The sequence below is a fragment of the Nematolebias whitei genome, chromosome 19 (genome assembly GCF_014905685.2).
Source record: "Nematolebias whitei isolate Nwh7 chromosome 19, NemWhi1, whole genome shotgun sequence".
Lineage (NCBI taxonomy): Eukaryota > Metazoa > Chordata > Actinopteri > Cyprinodontiformes > Rivulidae > Nematolebias > Nematolebias whitei.
The window spans coordinates 22,524,828-22,541,773 of record NC_056516.1 but is presented as its reverse complement, the minus strand read 5'-3'; the positions used below and the strand labels follow the sequence as shown (position 1 = coordinate 22,541,773).

The following is a 16,946-nucleotide window of genomic DNA, read 5'->3' as shown; positions in this document are numbered from 1 at the left end:
AATTCTACAGTAACTGAATCAATTCCTTCTCTTTAAACCCAAAATGTACCGTCAAAAGAACAAAAAGACATATTTTCTTGAGACAGATGGAGCTCACTGAGACCCACAATAAAAAAAGAACAACAACAACAAAAAAAACATATTTGTTGTTGCCAGGCTCTGTGTGTGTCTGAGCCTGTAAAGCTCAGGTCACTTCAGTTTTTCCATCCTGTTCTCATGTTGAACAGTGAGGGGTGGAACACAATGTCCAGGGCTGCTTTTAGTGCACAATCTGTGCACGAACCAACATTCACTCTGGACAGAGTAAACGCCTACAATTACAATATAGATGGCAAAGATGTTTTTCTATAGTCCTTGTTTCCAACTACTTATAGTACCACCATCAACACACCTAGACTTCACCTCTCCCAGTATAATTTTTATTCCCATTCATTCAACCTTAATTTATACGGGTTAATCCCATTGAGCCTCAGGGACATTAACAAGAGAGACCTGATTTTAGTGAAGAGTGATGACAACAGTGGAAAACAAAGACCGCAATAGACAATCATAAAAGATGCGTACAAATTGAGGATTTATTTATTTCTTTCCTTTAACAAGTGAAAATAAAATGGTATTTAAAAGAAAATGTAACAAAAAAAACTAGGGGTGCACCGATTGCAGTTTTCTGGCCGATCACCGATTTCTAAAAAAGTCTGACCTGCCGATTACGATTTTGTCCGATACCGATTTTGTTTTATAATCGACACTTATACACTTGTTATAAGGTCACAATGCACCTTCAATTTTCAACCTTATTTTGTTGACAAACAGACCCTTGAACAATATCCTAGAAATAATACAAACTTGTTTTAACTAGCCATGAGGTAGTGCTCTGAAATAATAAATGAATTTCAGACAATTGTTAAAACTAAAAAAAATCAGTAAAATCGGTTTCTCATGCAAGTATCGGCCGATTTCCAATTTTCCCAAATTAAGGAAATTGGGGCACCCCTAAAAAAAAACAGCTAGGTTGTAAAGTGATGTACTAAAAACAGGAACATATCTGCATTGGTTTTTGAGTCTAACAGCTTCAGGGTAGAAGCTGTTCCTCAGTCTAGTGGTTCTACACTTAATGCTCCTTAACCTCCTTCATGAGGGGAGCAGGGCAAAAAGTGTGTGTGCTGGGTGACTGGGGTCCTTCATGATGCAGGTGGCCCTCTTCCTGCATCTAGAGGTGTACAGTAGATGTCTGTGATGGTGGGGAGACTGACTCCAACAGTCTTCTGTGCAGCCTTCACCACTCTGCAAAGCTTTTCTTTCTGCAGCTGTGCAGCCTCCATGCCACACGTTGATGCTGGAGCACAGGATGCTCTCCACTGCACACCTGTAGAAGGAGGTGAGGACTGAGCTTCCCAGACCATCTCATCTCAGACGTCTGAGAAAGTAGAGTCTTTGATGAACTTTCTTGATCAGGCTGGTGGTGTTGTTGTCCCAGCTGAGGTTGTCATTCATGTGTACACCCAGGTACTTGTAGCTGGAGACCACTTCCACCACAGATCCTCCTATGTTCAGTGGGGTGTATGTGTGTTTGTTCCTTCTGAAGTCCACGATCATCTCCTTTGTCTTCTTCACATTGATGTGAAGGTTATTCTCTTTGCGCCAGCTCTCCAGGTGTTCCACCTTCTGCCTGTAGCTGGACTCATTGTTTGTGAAGCATCTCACCACCGCTGTATCATCTGCAAACTTTACAATGTGACAACCTGGATGGGTAGCTGCACAATCATGCATTAGCAGAGTGAACAGGAGAGGGCTCAGCACACATCCCTGAGGGGAGCCAGTGTTGATGGTTAGAGACTGATGATTTTTCCTCAAGAGGTGGTGCCCGCCTAACAAGGTTATTTGCATAATAAATGCATATCTTATGAGCTTAACTCATAACTAATAAATTATATAGATATCCAACCACAAATCCCTCTACATAGTGTAAAAAATATAGCTGGGAAAGGTGAAACATCCACACCTGCTTCCACCCCTATTTGCCCCACTCTGGGCCCTTGAGCAAGGCCATTAACTCTCACCATCTGCTACCCCGGGCACTCTACATGGCAGCTCTCTGCTCCACACAGAGGGCTGTGGTAGCTCCATGGTCTGTGGTTACGTTAGGAAGGGCATCCGATGTAAAAACAATTGCCAAGTTTTTGAGTGAGTTAGTTCACTGTGACGACCTCTGAAGAAGGGAGCAGCCGAAAGATATATACATATTTTTTAATCAACCTTTATTTATACAGGTTAATCCCATTCCATATATATATAATCACTAGTTAGAGAAAACTTTTACTTTCTTAAAGCATGTTTACCTTTATAAACGAGTTAAAACTCATTTTTACCCAAATTAAATGAAAGGCGACTTACATAAAATAATGAACAGTGAAAACTCTGACATTCAGATGCCAAGTTTTGATTTGCACATTAGCAAAAGCTCAGAAAGATCCACCCAAACCAGTTAGAGGATGTATTATAAGTTCCTTTGAATGGCAAAAAAAAATGGCTTGCAGCTTTGCATATTTTAAACTTCATGTCTTGTTTCAGGTTTGTTGATTGCATTAAACTAAAATTCATTTTCAAATTGCTCACAAATTTAATAAAGTTTCATCTGAGCAAAACTGAAGTGCTAGCTAACAAACCAAATGTATTCTCTTAAGTGTGAAAATACTGTGCAGCAGTTTGAAAAGCATTACATGAAACTGTGAAATCAAAATATCTTTGTCGCCTTCCAGTCTGACATGCTCACATTAAACTTGGGTTGGCTCACCAAACCTAAAAGCCATTTCCAGTTTTATTATGTTGGCATATAAATGCTAATTGAAAAATGCTGCAATATGGGAAAGAATTCCCTTCAGATTTAACTTTTTTCCCCCTTACAGATTACTGATTAAAGACTATAGTCCCAGTTTGCCCTATTCATATTCATAAAAAGAAACAAGCATTTTTTGCTAGAATGCGTATCACTCATTTTATGCCAAAGTTTACAACAAAGATCTGTATGATCCATAAGTGTTCAGAGTACGTTAGGGCTGACACTCAGCTACTATTGCACCAAATTTTAGGTCAACATCAGTAACAATCCAGTAGATTTTAGCCATTTTTGTCTTTGCTAAGGTTCAGCTGTGGCAGCCACTGAATTGGACCGAGATGTGTTTTGGACAAGATGCTGCATTAACCCAAATAGGAAGTGATAAAAGCAGGAATATCACTGTCCAGAGTTGGAACAATGAAACAATTTTCAGATTCATACAAAAGCAACTTTATTGAGTCAAGTTCACAATCCTCAACTCTTGACATCAGAGCATAATTCACAGGTTCAAGGCAAACTCAGCTCTTAACCAAACACATCAACTGTGTTCATGTTCAAGTGATGACTGGAGAGTTAATCCAGCTTTAAGCAGTTGTTCCTGAACTCTTGAGTGAAACAACTGTCCTTTAGGCAGACCTTTTTCTTTTCTGTGTGCGTCTTGTTCTCCATGCGAGTTCAGCTGTGACTGGATGGTGGAGGAGCGGTCTGAGCAGATGGCATCCCATCGGGCTGTGAGGACGGGTCTGAGACAGAACAGAAAGAACTCACAAGCTCAGACTAAAACTTTAACAGTATATTAAACATGTGGAAGTCAGTAGAAATTACTCACACATTCCATTGGGAGCTCCGGGATGTCGGGGGGCTATTGTTTGGGCGTTACCCCCAACAGGCATCATCCTGTTGGGCACGGTCTGACCTGAAGAAGGTAGGACTGAAATGTCAGGACACAATAACTAATATGTGCATTTAGGTGCACAAAGTGCCTGGAAGTGTCCTGACCTGAATGCTGCATTGTGTAACCCGACTGCCCCTGCTGCTCCCTCTGCTGGCGGACCTTCATCTCTGCCTGCTTCAGCTGCTCGGTGTGAAAAGTTTGCCTCTCTTCAAGCAGTTGTTGCCGCTGCTGCTCCAACTGCAGCACACACACAACATATTGTTACAAAAAACTTGATTTGTTACAGCTGCTCTCAAAGAATTTGGCAAAAAAGATATTCCAAGATAAAGAACGATTTACTCTAAAGGACTTAAATCTAAAAGAGGTGAAAGAGTTATTTGGCCTACATAAGACAATATTTTTACGTACGGCTTCTTTCTCTCGGTCCATGATGGTCTCCAGTTCTTCAAAGTGTCTCAGTTTGATCTCTAATTTCTTCATCTGGGTCTCCACTAGCAGGGCCACCAGGGATTTAATCTTCCTCTCTTCTACTGCTGCTAAATGCTACAGGGGAACAAAGGCAAGGTTTAAAGGAAACACAGCTTAAAGTGGAAGTGAGAAGAACTGAAAACATTTGTAACACCTAAAGACAAAAGTCAAAATAAGCAACTGATCTTTTATCTTTTAGGGTCTGGTCTGTTAGAAACCACATGAAAGTATATTATCCCAATCACTGATCCCATAAGTATATCTTCTAATCTGCAAATTTTATACCAAATACAGGTGCTGTTCATAAAATTAGAATATCATGAAAAAATTGATTTATTTCAGTAATTACATTCAAAAAGAGAAACTTGTATATTATATTCAGTCATTACACACAGACTGATATATTTAAAATATTTATTTATTTTAATGTTGATGATTATAACTGGAGTTTGCATGTTCTCTCCGTGCATGCGTGGGTTTTCTCCGGGTGCTCCAGTTTCCTCCCACAGACCAAAAACATGCATGTTAGGCTGATTGGTAACTCTAAATTGTCCCTAGGTGTGAGTGAGAGAGTGAATGGTTGTTTGTCTCGTTTGTCTCTATGTGGCCCTGTGATGGACTTGCGGCCCGTCCAGGGTGTACCCCGCCCCTCGCACAGTGATTGCTGGACATGGGCACCAGCGACCCCCGTGACCCAAAATGGAATAAGCAGGTAAAGATAATGGATGGATGGATGGATGATTATAACTGACAACAAATGAACCCCAAATTCAGTATCTCAGAAAATTAAAATATTACTTAAGACCAAAAAAAAAGGATTTTTAGAAATGTTGGCCAACTGAAAAGTATGAACATGAAAAGTATGAACATGAAAAGTATGAGCATGTGCAGCATCAATACTTAGTTGGGGCGTCTTTTGTCTGGATTACTGCAGCAATGCGATGTGGTATGGAGTCGATCAGTCTGTGGCACTGCTCAGGTGTTATGAGAGCCCAGGTTGCTCTGATAGTGGCCTTCAGCGCTGCTGAATTATTGAGTCTGGTGTATCACATCTTCCTCTTCACAATACTCCATAGATTTTCTATGGGGTTAAGGTCAGGTGAGTTTGCTGGCCAGTTAAGAACAGGGAGACATACCATGGTCCTTAAACCAGGTACTGGTAACATTGGCACTGTGTGCAGGTGCCAAGTCCTGTTGGAAAATGAAATCTGCATCTTCATAAAGTTGGTCAGCAGCAGGAAGCATGACGCATTCTAAAACTTCCTGGTAGACGGTTGTGTTGACATTGGACCTCAGAAAACACAGTTGACCAACACCAGCAGATGATAATGACACCTCTAACCATAACTGACTGTGGAAACTTGACACTGGACCTCAAGCAACGTGGATTCTCTCCTCTCATCCTCCAGACTCTGGGACTTTGATTTCTAAAGGAAATGCTAAATTTAATTTCATCATAGAATATAACTTTGGACCAACAAAGTCCATGCTCAATAATCCAGGTATACAATCCAACATTTTTCAGTCAGGTCATCTGGACAGTTTCTTTTTTTGTGCTGAAACGTTTCACCTTGGATCCGGAAGGCTTCATCAGTCAAGGAAACACACAACAAAACTGATTCTTCCCCCAACAGCTTACTCCAAAGTGGAACAAACCAGTTTTGTTTGTGATAAGATGGTCTCTTTGGTACGCCCCCTCCTCCATTGCCGGCCCTCTTCCTTGTTGACAGTCGTGTCAAAATGGTTGAAAACAAAAAAGTCCATGCTCAATAATCCAGGTACATAACTTTGGACCACTCAGCAGCAGTCCCAGGCGAGACGCTTCTGCCGCTGTCTCTTGTTCAAGAGTGGCTCGACACAAGCTGAAAGCCATGTCTTGCATACGTCTGTGCGTGGTGGTTCTTGAAGCACTGACTTCAGCTGCAGTCCACTCTTTGTGAATCTCCCCCACATTTTGGAATGAGTTTTGTTTCACAATCCTCTCCAGGGCACGGTTACCTATTGCTTGTACACTTTTTTTAACCACATCTTTTCCTTCACTTCTCTATTAATGTGCTTGGACAGCCAGCCTTTTTAGCAATGACCTTTTGTGTTTTGCCCTCCTTGTGCAAGGTGTCAATGGTCATCTTTTGGACAACTGTCAAGTCAGCAGTCTTCCCCATGATTGTGTAACCTACAGAACTAGTCTGAGAGATCATTTAAAGGCCTTTACAAGTGTTTTGAGTTAATTAGCAGATTAGAGTGTGTCACCATGTGTCTTCAATATTCAACCTTTTCACAATATTCCTGATGCATGCTCAATAATCCAGGTAGAAAAATCTAAAAAAGTTAAATCTGGTCCTCTGGACATTAAAAAAAAAAAAAAAAATTGTAAAAACGTTTCGTCTTTCACCCGAAAGACTTCTTCAGTCTGAAATGAAGAAGTATTTCGGATGAAAGACGAAACGTTTTTACAAATTTTTTTTTTTTTTTTGAATGTCCAGAGGACCAGATTTAACTTTTTTAGATTTTTACAATATTCTAATTTTCTGAGATACTGAATTTGAGGTTTTCATTAGTTGTCAGTTATAATCATCAGCATTAAAAGAAATAAACATATGAAATATATCAGTCTGTGTGTAATGAATTAATATAATATACAAGTTTCACTTTTTGAATGGAATCACTGAAATAAACCAACTTTTTCATGATATTCTAATGTAATGACCAGCACCTGTATATCTTCTAATCTGCAAATTTTATATCAACTATATGCAAAGTAGTGTGTCTGAGTAGCTTCTAAGACTCTGTCTCTTCTTAAATTAAAAAACACTTTCTGTTCTTTATTTTTACGAGCTTTGTCAGCTGTAAATGGGTGTGGATGGTTCTACCTTTGCCTTTGAGGCAGCAGAGGCCAGAGCGGATGCTGCTGCTGTGGAAACGCTGGCCTCCACCAGATCCATCTCCATCACTCTACTCCCATCATCCCCTTCTCCATCTTGTCTACTCTCATCTTCATCTGCTCCGCCTAGAACACAGAAATTATACATGGCTGGTCGTACAAGCTGTGAACTTTTGAATATTATACACACATACACATACCATCTCTTTCCTCTTCCAGCATATTTTCTACATGTTCTCTTTTAACCAGATCTTCCTCCATTTTTGAAATGCCTGGTTCCATCTTGACCCCATCAACCCTCACAGGGACCTGAAACAGACACTTACGTTAAGCAACAGAAATCCTCCACACTGTTCGTGCTTTTTCTAAAGGTCTTATCTTCGTCCTACCTGATGGGAGTCCAGATTTTCTGCTTCCATCACATCTATAGGTCAAAGAAAAAAAAAAAACAACAACATTATCACAGGTTGTGCGAGGAACAAAATTTTAAGTCGTTATGCGTTTGTTTTTCAGTCTTGCCTGTTTTTTCTAACTGGTTGGATGCTTCAGACAGTTTATCCAATGATTCCTCCTGCACTTTGGAGAAATCCTCTGGAAAAAAAAATCCAAAACAAAAAGAGTCACAACACTATATTTATTTTACCATACATCACGTCAGAGGTTCTGCCCTCTCACCCAGTGCGGCCTTAGCTGCAGCTGATGCCACTCGTGGATCCACCACAGATGCCAGGAAGGCCACAGTGCTCATCACGGGGTTTTCTGAATGGCTGAAAGGCACAGGCTGATACGCCAGCGGCCCCAGAGAGGCTGACGAGTCCTCCAGGTAAGGGTCTTCTATCGGCAGACGCAAGAAGTGAAGGATACATTCGTCTTGTGTTCTGGAGCCAACGTGCTCCGATACTTTATTCCAGTCATCTCTGTAGACCTCTAATGCCTGAGCGGAGACAAAGAATAAAATCAAAGCTACAACAAAAGCTGAAAACAGGCTGCAAACTTCAGAAATTATATAAAAGAGCTCAAATGTCTTGTAAGAGAAACAGCATGAGTTCTATCACAGAAATAAAAAAACATGTGCCATCGCCTCACCTCTAATAGTAAAAGTGTCTCCTGCTCTGTCCATTCTCGTCCTGCATTTGCTCCTTTTGTCTGTGAAAATGGCATCACAATAGTTTTAGATAGTTTCAAGAAATTCAATTCAATTCAATTCAAAAATACTTTATTAATCCCAAAGAGAAATTATTTTGTTGTTGTAACTCGTTATCCTCATTTCATTACGAGATGTTATAGATACTGATGGCTGTAGACAGGAAGGATCTCTTGTAAAGGTCCATCCCACAGTGGATCCTAAGAAACTGGCTGCAGATGCCGTCCAATCTGTCCACCCAGACTCAGCTGGCCTCTCGGTTCCCCCGGGCTGTAGGACCGGCTGAATGCCAGGCAGAACTCATCCCAGAGCGATGGCCTCTCCTCCCAGCAGTCTGCCGAGCTCCTAGTCGCTGTGGACAGCCAACTGTAGGTGCAGAGGGACGATCCTGTCCTTCCACTGTCATGAGCCGTGTTTCCTGCTAGTTCCAGGATCTCAGTGGTCAGGCACTCGAGCACAGCTGGCAGGTAGATGAGAATGCGTCCACAGAACATCCTTTTCAACTCATTTGAGATTTGTGGCTGTAGTTGTGATATTATTCGAGCTTTTGAGATGTTATTCAGCTGCTGTTGGTTGTAGAAAACTGCCCTGTTGCCATGGTTACGCATCATAACAAATGTCCCAAACTAAAAATGTTTTAGTAAAAATCCTTCGAGCTGCACAGCATCTGATACCAGAGGAAACAATCATCCAAAAAAATGTGATTTGCATCCAGAAAAAGAGGAATTAAAGTTTCCAAAAGCAAAATCTCAGAATGAAAGTAACAGAGCTGCTCCAACATGCAGCCACCTTGAGCGGCGCAATTCTAGAATTCAGAAATCACAGAAATGTAATATACCATTAAAAGAGAGTAAATGGTAAATAAACAAATACAAATGTCTAACTTTAAGATGTGTTTAGACAGTGGCATTTGCAGTTATAAGATTAATTTGTGATTAAAATCCAAGTTTATTAGATTAGATTCAACTTTATTGTCATTGTGCAGAATGCAGGCACAGAGTCAATGAAATGCAGTTAGCATCTAACCAGCACTGCAAAATACAGTATTACTACCAATGATTTACAAAGTACAAGGAATGAGTATGGAGAAAAATGCTTACAAGTGTGAACATTACAAGCAACAGAGGCCACAGGCCAGTAGAGTTATTATAAATAGTATAAATGTTGAATGAGAATAAGCATATATATGTTTATAGATGTATGTATATACCCAGTATATACACGGTGAATGAAATGAAATATGTAGATTATGACAGAAGAAAGTAATATAATATATATATAATGGGTATATATATAAAGTATGTACATATTGAAAGTATAAATAGTGCAGTGTTAGACTGTGCAAATATACAGATATGATGAATATTGCAACATTAGGAGCAAAGTACTGTGTGTATTTAAAGTGACTGTGATGAGTTCAATAAAGTTACAGCCTCAGGAAAGAAGCTCCTTCTGAGTCTGTTGCTGCAGCTGCGGAGGCTCCTGTAACTCCTACATCCTATCAGATGATAGGAGATTGAAAAGTCCAGTTAGGATGAGAAACGTCCTTGATGAAGTTCCTCGCTGTACCCAGGCAACGCTTGCGGTAAATGCACTCAATTGTGGGCAAGGTCAATCGTGTTGTCATTTCCATCACATGTGGTACATGAGGTGGAACTAAATTATGTACCGGTACACAAGGTCCCAGTTACATCCAAAACCAAGTGCCAGTGATGCGTTGGGCAGTTATATATGCGTTATATCCCTTTCTGCACAAGGGATGGGAAGATAACCTGATCTGTACTGATTCACAGACTTTTACAGGCACAATGCAACTGAAGTATATGCAGTCTTTAATTTAGTAAAGAACTGCATTATTCATTATATCACATTTGGGCAAAGCTGCGTGTTTTATGCAGTGTACTGTAATGTGTGAGACCTTTGGGTGTTTCCTGGCGTAAACGTCAGTGCGCAGACCAAAGTTTTGGCAGTCTGAAGGTTTCTCTCTGCTTTTCTCTGGGAAATACAACATGTGCTGAGAGGCGGACACCTGCACAAAGTTTGAGAACAAAGTTCATAAATAAAACAGGATTTGATTTTCATTTTATTTAAACCTGAGCTAATTTGCTGATGTGAACTGTGTGCGACACGAACACAAACCTGTAGGGGTTTGTGCTGTAAGGGAGCCAGCCCAGATGGAGTGTCAGCCAGCACATTGAAATGAGGCGTGGGGGGAGGCCCCATAGGAAGGGGTCTACTCTCTGCATCCACTTGGTAGTTGATTAAACCCCATTGCTCCAAAAATGAATGAACCCTGGACACAAAAACATGTTTTTCTTTACATGGACACTGCAAGGACAGGATAATGAACTTGCAAACAAAACCTACCTTATGAGAGCGCAGACGTCGCCTGTGAGGTTGCGCCTGCAGGACGTTGAGCTGAGATATTCCTGCGGGTTGAGCCGGTACGTGTCGATCATGAAGTTACGATATGCCAGGTAGCTGTGATGAAAAGGGAAAATCACACCGAGGCTATTTTAATTTACTATGTGTATGGAGACGTCTGAGCATTAGAAGTACTCACATCTCTGGAGATTTTGATTTGTTCTTCCCAGTGAAGAATTCAGGCAAAGCACGTTTCTCTATTGAGTGAATGCTGGATGAATGAAGGAAGATGATTTTTTTTTTTAATCGAAGTAGACTAAAATACGATGAATTTATAAACAAAGAAATAAGTCAGTGTAAATAAAAAAGCTCACCTGTTGTAATTGAACCACGATGTGTAACTTGGTATTATAATGTGGTGAGTTTGCTCTGTGATGCTGTCCTCTCCCTCTGACAGGCGTGAGCTCTCTCCTCGACCCTCGTCATCTTCCTGGACACGCAAACAAACCAACATTAATAACACTTTTACATCATCCTAACAAAATATACTGATGATGCATCTTCAGTTGATCAGTTTGAAACATAAAAACTGTAAAAACTGTATTTATTTACCCTTCCTGGAAAGTCATCTTCCTGATCATCTGACAGCAAACCAAAAAGTAAGTTAATAAGTTGTGTTCAAAAGTCCTCCAGAAACATTCACAAATGCAAACTTACCGAGGTCAGCCATGATCCCTCCTTTTACTGGAGTATTTTCACTGTCTTTCTTTAGGTTCACTACCCAATAGGAAGAAGACAATACAATTTATGAGTACATTAGCTTACAACTTGTATATCTTGTTAGTTGGATGCGAACAATGAGCATTTTACCATTCTTGGGCAGTACGACTTCCTCCATGTTAGGCACAGGCGTAGGATCCTCCATGTCCTTGGTTAGGTCCTCTTCTGGTTCTTCATCCTGATGCCCATGCCTTCTCCTGTGTGAGCACAAACACATAAAGGCTGTTCAGATTTGCTGTTTTGAAACAGTTTTGGGTGATTTGACTGCTCATGGTAAGCTCAGACACAGCAGTGGAGACTACCTATGGGACAGATCTGTATGGCAGGCCGTAGCTGAGAAGTCCTCTGGATGGTGGACGAAACGTTTCTCACTTAAAGAAACTGGTCCAGATGACAAGATTTAACCATTTTTATTATCTACCTGGATGAATGAGCTTACAACCCCTTTTCTGACACCTCTGTTTACATTTAGTGGTAAAATATGTATCCCAAAACGTTTTACAACTGGACTTCAATTACCTGCACTAGACACTCAGCCATGTCCCAGAGCGTAAGTGTGAGCAACAAACAGGACATCAGCAGGTCTGCTCATGTTTCTGTACAACCGCCAAAACATTAAAATGTCTAGTTTGATGGATCAGAACCATCTGAGTCACAGTTTTGTAGCGATCTCTTGATGAGCTTTATTACCCAGCAAACGCAATAAGTGAAATTAATGCACGTATGCAATGATTAGTGACTTCCCAGAGCTTGGTGTCGATGTAAAGATTAATTTAAACCTGTAAATATCCACAGTGCACTGACAACCATTAGTTGTTCCCTGCACAGCTTTACTGTGACCGTAGTATCAGTGCTGTGCTAAATCAGGTGAATATGATGCAACGTAACGCTGCTCAGACTGTTGTCCTCTGATTTATTTTTTATTTATTGGCACATTATAACTCACAGCAGGTCCAAAATCAATCCGAACAAACAGTAAACCCAAGAGAAACTCACCCATACAACAGCCTGTAATCCACTTTAATTAAAAAATGACACTTTTACTGAGAAGGATTATGATAAGGAGTTCATTAAAAGTGTTAGCAAAAATAAAAATAAAAAAATAGCTGCAGCTTTATAATTTTCTCAAGGATTGCTGTTTATCTTTAATCAGTCAGCAGTCAGGCAAACTTCACCTCCTCCTAATAGAAGCACTCTGCTGCTTGTGTGGGGTCACTTCTGTTCAAGAGGTCGTACATTGACAAGGATCAGGATGGATTGTGTTCAGACTATCCAACATGTGGATACAAGGGGTCCGTGCCACCTATGAAGGTGGAATAAGGGAAAATGTTTTCAATGCGCACTGAGGGAGTTCAGACCTGTCATATAATAATTGTTTAAAACAGCGGGTCTGAACAACTCCACACATTTCCGAAGCCTTGCATTGAAATTATAAACTATAACCATTAACCCCCTTTGGAAGAAACAATATCACCTTACCCCTTCTTTCCTTTCTTCCTGCCTTCAGTGGAGGGAGAGGGTGCGAGTCTTCGTTTTTTGGCAGGTATAGATCTTAAGTCCTACAACAAAAGTTTTAAGTAAATGGAAAAAAAAATAAAGTGCAACTTTGTATAACATGGGAAAGCTTGGTATTTAAAACAAGCAACTATTAATAAAACTATGAGAACACAAAAAAACTATCACTTTAAAAATATATATCTTTTGTGGAATATGAATCAAATATAAAAAATTTAAAAAAATGCTAAAACAATTGCAAATAATAGGTCTTCAAATTCCTTTAACGTTTTCCAAGTTACTTTATTTGCGCAAAAATATTTGTTTTGCCTGTGTGAGCCCAACGAGCCCCCGTAGTTTCACACAAACCTGTTCTTCACGGAGCTGAATTCGTCGGCGGAGGATAATCGACATGTTTCTCTCATTCACACAATAGTCTTCCTCGTTCATCCACTCATTGAAGACGTCTGTGTCTACAATCCAACCAGCATGAACCTGCAGCACACAAACATATAAACGTGAACAGGAGTTTTGGGTTAGTGGTGTTTAGGAACAACAATGACTGCACAGCATAAACCAAATGTCAGTCAGCATAAATGAACAATTAACATTAATGTCAAATTCTTCTTTAAATATCAAATCTGGTTTATATCTTCTAAAACAGCATTTCTGCTCTTTACTTAAATTCAGTCAGTAACCAAAAAAATAAATATTACACATAAAAATTACTTATGGCAGATAATCCTGGCAAGCAAATCAAAATGTATATTTGAAATATTCTTAACCTAAAACTTACAATGTAAAGTTAAAAAAAAAAGTTTTTTTAAGTTGTGGATTTCACTTTAAGAATGCCATACTAACCCTCCATGGTCTTTCTGTGTGTGGCAACTCTTCAACCTCTCCATCAACATCACTCGAGGACAGCCAACTGTCATAACTGGTTAAAAACACGAGAAAAGAAAAAAATTGTTGGTCAGTTCTTCAAGTTTTGTGCATTTTTCTGTAACTTTTGTTCTTTTTAGGAATAACATGGTTGTGCTGGTTCAATTTGTGAATCACAGACCTAACTTGGCAGCACTAAAGGTTTGCCAGACAATCTGTACATTTATACGACATTATTTTACTTCTAGCGTGCACACGAACTAACAATTGTAGCACTTTTATACAGTTTATTCATGAGGCACCATGAAGTCAATTGCGTGTGTGCTTTTTCTTGCATTACCTGTCAGGGTGCATACCCCAATGGACCAGGACATGCTTGTCTTTTCGCATAACAGGGCGCATCCACTCATCTGAAAGTAAGTGTGTGATTAGAACAATTTAGTGTTTGATAGAATAATGTTAGTAAACACACACACACACACACACATACATATCTATATCTATATATATATATATATATATATATATAAAACTAACCTTCTGCTGGAGAAGCATGTGAGACATAGACATGATGACTGGCAACTGTTCTGTCCTCAGTGACGGCACCCTAAGGAGAACAAGACTTTAACTTGACGACACACACGGCGCTAAAGAATCAGAGCTATATCCTACAAAGACATCCTCACTGCTGTACATTCAAGTAAGAAAAAAAAACTCTTTCAAATCTATGAACTGTTTCATTGATTTATTTATCTTTGCCATTTGTAGCAGTTTACCTTGTGTTTGATGATGATACCACTTAATCTGCTGAACAGCTCTGGATCAACAGTAGGGTCAAGGTATACCACAGGCATTGACATGCAATTGTTCTGTTAAAATAAAAAAGTCCAGACTGGTTAAGAAAATCTCCTCAATTTGAGTGCATGGGTTGATTTGAATGTGTGTTTTTGAAACCTGGAGTAGAGCTTTATCAATTTCACCAAACATCTCCACATTCCTCTCAGCTCTTGATGGATTCTGCAAGTCAAACCTTCGCCTGCATGTAGAAAAAAGCAGAATAAAAAGCCAATAAACCAAAAATGAGTGGTATAGATCTGAGGGTGACTGCCACAAAATAGCAGAGATACAGGATGCTTGGTACCTACCAGCCCTGCTCAACCTTAAACTTGTAAGTAGTCCCAAGAATGTGACAGAGTCCACCACCTGGCCTCAAGTCCATAAAGCAGTGCGCCTGAAGATAAGTAACCAAAAAATATTTTGTTTAGCTAAACATGATTTTATATTAACATACAAAATATGGTAGTAATATCAAAAAGTTCAAAGTGTTGATATATTAAAAACAACTGCAACATGCCACACTAGACTTAAATACTGCATTAGCTAAAGGACCAATTCTTCCAAAAGGCTAAAGTTAAATGTAACAACAATTATAATAAATAAAACTCACCGGTAATTTTGTAAGTGCAGGATTAGTAGCTTGTCTCCCAAAGGCATCTTCTTGAAACTGAAGAAGCTGCAAGGCGAGTGAAGCAAGAGCCTGGCAAGATGGGGCATCCACCAACACATACTGACAGACACACATTTTTGAAAGGAGAACACATTTTAATTAGTTTGTTTCTTTCATCCACTTTTATTTATAGCAGATGCATTAACAGCAACATTGACCGACCCGTTGCGCCACTGTATTTTACATTTAACATTAAATTGGTACGGGTGTTTAGTTTCACCAGACAAATCGGTGCTACTGGTGTCCAGCTGTCCAGCATAACAGATTTGTTTACAGTGAGTGTTGGATTTCATGTTTTATCTTTTATTATTTTTTGTCAAGCTTGAAATGTCATGTTATACAATGTGTGCACGTGTCGTTTTTTAAAGGGTTTCACTACACTTATAGCCCTAAAATCATTTAAATGTTAATCAATTACTTTGCAGGAGTATCTACTTTATATATAATCTTACACTAGCTAGAGACAATCTTAATAAATTTACATTTTGATATAATTACAAGCTAATCACAACAAGCCAGGGAGCAGGTAAGATACTGACTACACAGGAGAGAGGAGTCTTCTTTCTGTTAACTGAGTAAACATTTGTATGATAGAGTACAGGTAGAATACCTAAAACCCTCAGGTCCTTATGTTAATAACAATTAACATTTAATCGTTTTAATCATTGTTTGACACAGGTTTCAGTTTAGATGAGATGACACAGGTTTAATCTTCACAGTAAATTACAAGAGAATATTACCAAATGTTAGACTAAGCAAGATGGGGGCAGGGTGGCTTCAACTGAACTGAAACACAATTATAATATGATTTATCAATTAAGAACACATAAACATGAGTTAGTTAATAATTAATAGTTATTAATTATTCCTAGAAAGAAACAATTTTAACACAAATCATTTGGTATCAATAAGGTATAATCAAGTTAACTTGAAACAAACAGAACCAAACAAAGAACCGATTTCAGTGAGCCATAAAACTTCTTATCTGTGGAATGTGGACATTAATGTCCTTGACAGAACAGAAGAGCACCGTATCCATAACAACCTAGGGTCTAAACCAATCAGAAAACTAGCCTTCTCAAACTTTGATAAAAACCAGAAACAACAGATGGGGCGAGAGCATTGCTTGGGAGAACTCATCTGGTCAGGTTGGTTCGGTAAATGCTCCTGTATGCATACATCGTTCTTTTGATTATATGTTCTCTGAATACTTGTAACCCTTTGTCAAATAAATCTTTTGAACTAAGGTGACCGTCTCAGCTGTCTTGAACACGATTTGGCACTAGCCGCATCATGAGCCAGCTTCCTAGCAAGTCGCAGCTAGCGGTTTCTGCTACCTTTTTGTAATGCTTCCCGAGCCACTGTCGCACAAGCTCCAGCTGTGCTAAAGTGTCGAGACTCTCCCAGAACCTAGCAGACGGGCTGCTATCTTTTTTCCGGTGCGCAAATGTCCCCAAGCTGGCTTGGCTTGAACCTGGAAACCCGAAGTTTGCTCCGCCGGACATTGTTGTCCAGAAACGATAGTAATTTCAAAATGCGAAGAACAAATCTGGCTAGCGCGGTCGCTAGCGACTTCGTTCTCGTGCTCTCTCGCGAGATTCAAACGCCATTTCAAAGTACAAGTTTGGGCATTTTTATTAGTATTTTGTTTTTAAAACTTTAGCTTGATTTTTGAGTATGTTATTTTAATATAAC

At 39.6% G+C, this 16,946-nt stretch overlaps 1 protein-coding gene across 1 annotated transcript; it reads right to left on the bottom strand.

Moving 5' to 3' along the window:
• Nucleotides 1-3,355: 3,355 nt before the first annotated feature.
• smarcc1b (SWI/SNF related, matrix associated, actin dependent regulator of chromatin, subfamily c, member 1b) lies at nt 3,356-16,827 on the bottom strand. The gene is made up of 28 exons (XM_037693127.1): nt 16,589-16,827; nt 15,192-15,311; nt 14,890-14,975; nt 14,699-14,780; nt 14,521-14,613; nt 14,282-14,351; nt 14,085-14,154; nt 13,724-13,799; nt 13,232-13,357; nt 12,848-12,927; nt 11,459-11,565; nt 11,306-11,365; nt 11,201-11,229; nt 10,963-11,078; nt 10,788-10,859; nt 10,592-10,705; nt 10,364-10,517; nt 10,143-10,253; nt 8,167-8,226; nt 7,756-8,014; nt 7,600-7,671; nt 7,470-7,504; nt 7,281-7,389; nt 7,070-7,206; nt 4,140-4,274; nt 3,836-3,968; nt 3,666-3,752; nt 3,356-3,579 (listed from the first exon to the last, which is right to left on the bottom strand). The coding sequence occupies exons 1-28, from the start codon at nt 16,754-16,756 to the stop codon at nt 3,512-3,514; spliced, it is 2,829 nt and encodes a 942-aa protein (XP_037549055.1). The 5' UTR covers nt 16,757-16,827; the 3' UTR covers nt 3,356-3,511.
• Between the last annotated feature and the right edge of the window lie 119 nt (nt 16,828-16,946).

Bases quoted from the DNA above. Each gene is read 5' to 3' on its own strand.
- smarcc1b (XM_037693127.1), bottom strand. From the start codon at position 16,756: ATGTCCGGCGGAGCAAACTTCGGGTTTCCAGGTTCAAGCCAAGCCAGC. The intron at 11,079-11,200 runs GTAAATAAATAC...TTGCGTGTCCAG, and splicing joins AAGATGACTTTCCAGGAAGG to GAAGATGACGAGGGTCGAGG. The intron at 10,254-10,363 runs GTTTGTGTTCGT...AACTTTGTGCAG, and splicing joins TACAGCACAAACCCCTACAG to GTGTCCGCCTCTCAGCACAT.